The following is a 6436-nucleotide window of genomic DNA, read 5'->3' as shown; positions in this document are numbered from 1 at the left end:
TTTTCAATACCAAGCCACCTTTTTCTCAACATATCAATTATTACTTACAAAAAAAAAAAAAAAAAACATGTCAATTATTGCAATGGAATCTCACTTTACCAAATTCTTCGAGTATATTCAGTGGAATGGTGATTAACACCGGCAAAGTTGCAAACCATTTTCATCCCCTCAATATTATTTATGCACCATTTTTTCAAAAAAATAATATCAAAATATTCTTTTTTTTTTTTTTCACTTTTTATATTACATTATTCACATTTTATTATTATTTAAATAAAAAAAGTGAGAATATTTTGATGTTATTTTTTTGAGAAAATGGTGCAAAAATAGTATTGAGGGGATGAAAATGGTTTGCCAAATTCAACCCTAGTGTTAATCACCATTCAAAAGGTGAGAAAATGGTGCATAAATAGTTAAACTAATTTTTTTGCTACAATACCTTCTCTCAATTTTTTCTTATATCATTAAAATATTTATTTTTTACTTATTTTTTATTCATTTCATTAATTTTTCTCTGTCTTCATCGTCACCTTCCTAGTAGTGTTAAATAATTAATGATTCAGTGATTTAATTTATCAATTTTTATAAGTTTAAATTTTGGGGGGAAAAATGATGATTTAACATTTTTTTTTTGGTTTGCGCTAGATGATTTAACATGTTATGTATGCCAAAGGTCATGAATTCGGATATTGATTCTATCAATTTATCCTAATTTTAATTAAATATTTCATGTATTGGTCGTTACTTATTGAAATAAAGTTTAATCATAGGTAAGAGAAAGTGTTAAAATATTGATTCAATGATTAAATTTACTTTCTTTTTTATTTTTGTTGGGTCTCACATATTATAAAGAAGTTTGAGCGCGAGAATTTTAAAGTGTTTTTTTTTTTAAATAAAGAATGTGTTTGAATATGCATTACAAAATTAATAATTAAAATAAAAATTTATATTTTGTTAATAACTATTTTAGCTATTACAGCTAGAGATACTATTCGTAGTATCCATGGCCGCTTTTTGAAAAGGAAAACAAAAAGCACATCTAAATAATTCACTATGGCAGAAAGGCCGTCGACAAACCAAGAAAGGCAGGAGGTACATCCAATTTATTGAAACCCATGTAATCATGTCGGTTATTCTTTCTCACAAAGAGAACAAGAAAAGTAAAGCCACCAAGACCATAATATAGATGGAGTGGACAGATTGGACACCATAATAGTGAAAAATGCTGATCAGGATGCTCATTTTTGTACAAGGCAATCGTGAGGGTACCGGTGTAGAACCAGAATCTTTTGCAAGGAGATGATAAGCATTCTAAGTGTGCTTGAAATGATAGAAAATTTCAATTAAAGTGGTTACCTGGATGCTTTATTCGTAATGGTAAGCCAAAGAAGAAAATTCCACAGTATATTATCTGCAAGTTGGTTGCTGTCTTCCATCTTGCTCTGGTACATACTCTTGTTGTGTTCCTGTCTTGTGGATTATTGCTATGCCACAGATACTTTGAAGCAGGGTGAGTGGATTAATGACAATGGACATACCCTTGTCTCCAGTGGAAAAACGTTTGAACTGGGATTCTTTACCCCTATCAACAGCTCTAGCAGGTTCGTTGGGATTTGGTATCACAAATGGGATGAACAAACAGTTGTATGGGTTGCCAACAGAGACAATCCAGTACATAACGGTTCCAATGGAACTTTTGGAATTGCAGAAAATGGCAGCCTTCAGGTATTGGATCGTACTACCAGATACGTTTATTGGTCTAGTACAAGTGTTGAGATTTCTTCGTCTACAAATCGAACTGTGAAGCTCATGGATTCAGGAAACCTGGTCTTATGGGATGATCAATTGGGGAGGAGTCCGTGGGAGAGCTTCCAAAATCCAACTGATACGTTTCTTCCAGGTATGAAGATGGATGAAAGCCTGACGTTGACTTCATGGATAGGTGATGGTGACCCGAGAAGTGGGAATTTCACGCTTCGCCAAGATCAAGAAGGAGAGGGCTACTACGTTATCTTTAAAAACAAAGCGATCCAATATTGGAGAAATCGGATGTCAGGCAACTTCTTGAGCTCAGATGAAATGTCCATTACCATAGCTAACTTGTTATCAAATCTCACCAGCCATGTCCATGTGTGCGTGCCGAGTACCAATATCTATAGACGGTGTGCGCAGGAAATAACTAGTAACAAAAGGCTAGTGATGAATTACACGGGGGAATTACAGTACTGGGATGAGGACAACAGAAATTGGTCGTTGACATGGAGTGAGCCGGAAAACAATTGTAGCATTTACAATTTTTGTGGGAAATTCGGCAGCTGCAATATGAACAATAGACCATTCGTATGCAAATGTTTGCCCGGGTTCAACCCTACTAAACCGAAGAATTGGGATTCTGGAGTTTTTTTGGATGGGTGCACCAGCACTTCGACATCTGACGAGAGCGACAAGTTCTTGAGCTTAAAGATGATGAAAGTGAGCAGCCCAGACCCTGGTTTCAACGTGAAAAACGAAGATGAATGCGAACAGAAATGCCTTGACAACAGCCCGTGTCAGGCTTATTCATATGAGGCAGCTCAAGAAAGCCAGCAACGAATTGCTGGAACCGACAAATGCTGGATTTGGACTTCGGAACTAAATAATCTTCAAGAGGAGTACACAAACGGTGGTCGTAACCTCTCTGTCCGCGTGGCAAAATCCGTTATAGGTACTCCTTTTTACATTTTTTTTTTTTTCTAATCAATACGGGGCCGGGGAAAGACTGGGATAAACTGCTGGTATGAATTAAGTTTAAAATCATAGCACTGATCTTTCTTTTTAGGATCAACTGCGCGGATTTGTAAGCCTTGTGGCACATACATAATTCCTTATCCGCTGCGCACTGAACCAAACTGTGGTGATCCCATGTACTCTAGTTTCTACTGCAATGATTCCACAGGCCAGGTTAGCTTTAAGACGTCCAATGGCACCTATCGAGTCGTGAGTCTCGATCCAACTAAACGGAAATTCGTCATCCTACTCAAACACGCACGATATGATAAAAATTCAACAGGAATTGATCCGAAGCTCAATAATTCATTGCCAATTAATGCAACCAGGTGGTTTACCGTTGATTCTGGCAACAATAGTTCTGAAATTAAAGATGGAGTAGAGATTAGCTGGAAAGCCCCGCTGGAGCCAAGTTGTAATTCATCCAAGGACTGCAGGGACTGGCCAAATTCAATTTGCAATGTAACAATAGATCATGGAGAGAAGAGGTGCCTATGCACTGAAAACTTCCAATGGGCTGACTCAAATTGTACTAAAGGTCAGGATTCTATATATTTCTTGTGCCTCCACAGAATTAGACCACTAAGAAGGACCTAGGATTATGTCCTACTGAATATATATATATATATATACACTATTGTTGTTGTTAGATCAATTTGATAATCAAACCCAGGCCTCTTTCTCCATTGCCGTTATGTATAAATTATAATCACTTCTAACAGTACGTTAGAAATTGGGAGGTGTTTGGTAGAACTTTCAAATTCTCTTTAGCAATATCATGCTTAGTTGCTTACCTTGTAGTAACAGTAGACCTTATAATTGCAACAATTAATGAATCTAAACAGTATAATTGTGGAATTTGACTTATCATTTTGAATCAACGTAGAGATTGTTCACAGTCAAAAAAATTACAACGGAAAGTTCTTTCATATTTTAAGTAATAATTAATGTGAGAGTAGTCCTCTTTCTTTTTTGTAGAAGGTAATTTTGCTCAGCCTTTAGAAGAGCCTTCAAAAGGAAAGATGTCGCTCACTTTGATAGTTATGATACCTCTAATAGTAGTGTTTGTTCTCACAAGCGCAATTGTTTGTATATATTTGTGGAGAAGAAAGATGGCCCAGAGACAAGGTAATTACTTTGCCAAAATACACTCTACCTTGCACAATCTATCGTATTTCCATTTCAATGAAAATAAAAGCCACTTTCTAGCTATTTCATGTGATTAATTATCCTGTAAATGTAATTGAATATATATATGGTTTTCTTTTGAACTCAAAAAATATATGGTTTTCTTTTGAACTCAGAAAATCAAAGAAAGCGAGCACTTCGTGCATTAGACAGTGAAAAACATGTCAAAGACTTGATAGACTCGGGTGAATTCACGGAAGAAGATAAGAAAGACATAGATGTACCTTTTTTTGATTTGGAAAGCATTCTCGCAGCTACAAACAATTTCTCAGATGCAAACAAGCTTGGAGAGGGGGGCTATGGGCCAGTTTACAAGGTGATTTCAACAACATTAGTTGGTACTTAATCTTCATGTAAACTAGTTTCTGGTTAATGGTAATATTTTGAGTATGGTGTCTCAGGGCACATTTTCAGGAGGTCAACAAATTGCTTTAAAAAGGCTCTCATGTGTCTCACAACAAGGTTTACAAGAATTTAAAAATGAGGTGGTGTTGATTGCAAAACTTCAACATAGAAATCTTGTTAGGCTTCGGGGATATTGCCTAAGAGGAGACGAAAAGATTTTACTCTATGAGTACATGCCCAACAAAAGCTTAGACTCATTTATATTTGGTTGGCCTCTAAACTAAATTCATGATCTCTTGTAGTGCTTGATAGACTATATATTTCTTGTTTGAGTAATAGCTGATTTGTTACTGTTGCGGAAATTGTTCTTTAACTGGAAAATGGAAAACATGCAAGATCAAAAGGAGAGCATGCATTTGGATTGGGAAATGCGTGTCAAAATCATTTTGGGAGTAGCTCGTGGGCTTGTTTATCTTCATCATGACTCCAGATTGAGGATTATCCACAGAGATCTGAAAACCAGTAACATTCTTTTAGATGAGGAGATGAACCCCAAAATATCCGACTTTGGCTTGGCAAGGATGATTGAAGGCAAAGAAACCGAGGCTAACACAACTAAAGTAGTTGGAACTCAGTAAGTTTACACTACACTGTAACACAATTTTCAATTCCCCAACTCTATTTATAAAAATAATATACAAGTGCCTACCTCATCCACTGATGAATGTTGAAATGCAGTGGCTATATGTCTCCGGAGTATGTATTACATGGACTTTTCTCAATTAAATCCGATGTTTTTAGTTTTGGTGTAGTTCTACTTGAAATAATAAGTGGAAAAAAGAATACAGGATTTTATCAGTCAGAACTTGCTATGAGCCTTATAGCTTATGTAAGTGTATCTAATTTTTTATAATCACTATTATTGCAGCCATTTTATCCGTCATTCTAATTCTGATTTTATAATTGTCCTAGGCGTGGAGATTGTGGGTAGAAAACCACGTGTTGGATTTAATGGATTTGGCTCTACATGAAGTTTGCAATGCAGATCAATTTGTGAAGTGTGTAAATGTTGGACTCTTATGCGTACAAGAAGACCCAAATGATCGCCCCACCATGTCAAATGTTGTTGCCATGCTTGATAGTGAAGCTACAACAGTTCCAACTCCAAAACAGCCAGCATTTGTTCCATGGAGAGGCCAACCTATTAGAGCTAGTTCTTCTAGTAAACCAGAATTAACCAATAGTTTAGGAGGAAGATGATCGATAATGTATGATACCAATGCAGGTTCTCGTGAGTTTGTCCTTTACTACACTTGCAAAGGTTCTATTATATGGACCAAACATTTGATATCAATTCTGGTAGAGAAACCAAGCTGCTCGTAGATATGGCGCTCACCAAAAAAATCTCATGTAGTATTTTGGACTGTGGGACCGTGGGTTATCATTCCTTTGCTTACAGTTACCATGGGAATAATTATTATTATTTTTTTAATGAGCAGCTTTTTATATTAATCATATAACTTTACAACTTCCCAAAAAAAAAATGCAGAAACCAGACATTGAAACAAGTTTCAAAGACTCACTCAAACTACCACTCAGCTACTAAACAAATTAACCAACCATAAACAAATACATGCAAAAGAACTATATATACTAAAATCTTCGAATCAATCCCCTATTTACACATGCAAAAGAACTATATATACTAAAATGTTCGAATCAATCCCCTATTTACAGCAAATGCTCTCACTACCCCTTGTCCATTTGAATCTTCTCTTTCCCATGAGACGAGCTCTAACCTCTCTGAAAATTTAGCCCAACTGTCCAAAAACGAATTACCCAACTCACAATTCATTAATCATAGCCCCTGATATTCAGCCAACCCCTGGAGATAAAAGCAAAGAAGAAGCCAAACCAAGAACATTTTAGCAAATGCTACCCATCAAGAGCAAATTATTGAAATTTAAAACAAAAGACCCCAAATTTGCTCCAATTTCGGCCAATACAGAGAATACCAAGACCCAACTCCTCCTCCTCCCAAAATCGATCAGGCCACCCAACTAAACACCCAAAATTTTCCTTTCATAAATCTACCAACATCCAGAAAATTAAACAATAAAACTACTTCAACTAAAAA

General features: G+C 35.9%; 1 protein-coding gene across 4 annotated transcripts; it reads left to right on the top strand.

The window, feature by feature from the left end:
* The first annotated feature begins 1185 nt into the window (after positions 1 to 1185).
* LOC132180758 (G-type lectin S-receptor-like serine/threonine-protein kinase At4g03230) lies at positions 1186 to 5781 on the top strand. 4 transcript variants are annotated; one of them, XM_059593690.1, is made up of 8 exons: positions 1186 to 2704; positions 2819 to 3304; positions 3745 to 3894; positions 4071 to 4270; positions 4356 to 4566; positions 4696 to 4933; positions 5038 to 5188; positions 5272 to 5781. In XM_059593690.1, exons 1-8 carry the CDS (start codon positions 1375 to 1377, stop codon positions 5557 to 5559), a joined length of 3054 nt encoding a protein of 1017 aa, XP_059449673.1. In that variant the 5' UTR covers positions 1186 to 1374; the 3' UTR covers positions 5560 to 5781. The 4 variants fall into 4 exon arrangements, with proteins under 4 accessions (XP_059449673.1, XP_059449674.1, XP_059449675.1 ...); XM_059593691.1 differs by lacking the exon at positions 3745 to 3894; XM_059593692.1 differs by lacking the exon at positions 5038 to 5188 and having other exon boundaries at positions 5272 to 5388.
* The last annotated feature ends 655 nt before the right edge of the window (positions 5782 to 6436 follow it).

This window comes from Corylus avellana, chromosome ca5 (genome assembly GCF_901000735.1).
Source record: "Corylus avellana chromosome ca5, CavTom2PMs-1.0".
NCBI lineage: Eukaryota > Viridiplantae > Streptophyta > Magnoliopsida > Fagales > Betulaceae > Corylus > Corylus avellana.
This window is presented reverse-complemented; position numbering and strand designations above follow the sequence as displayed.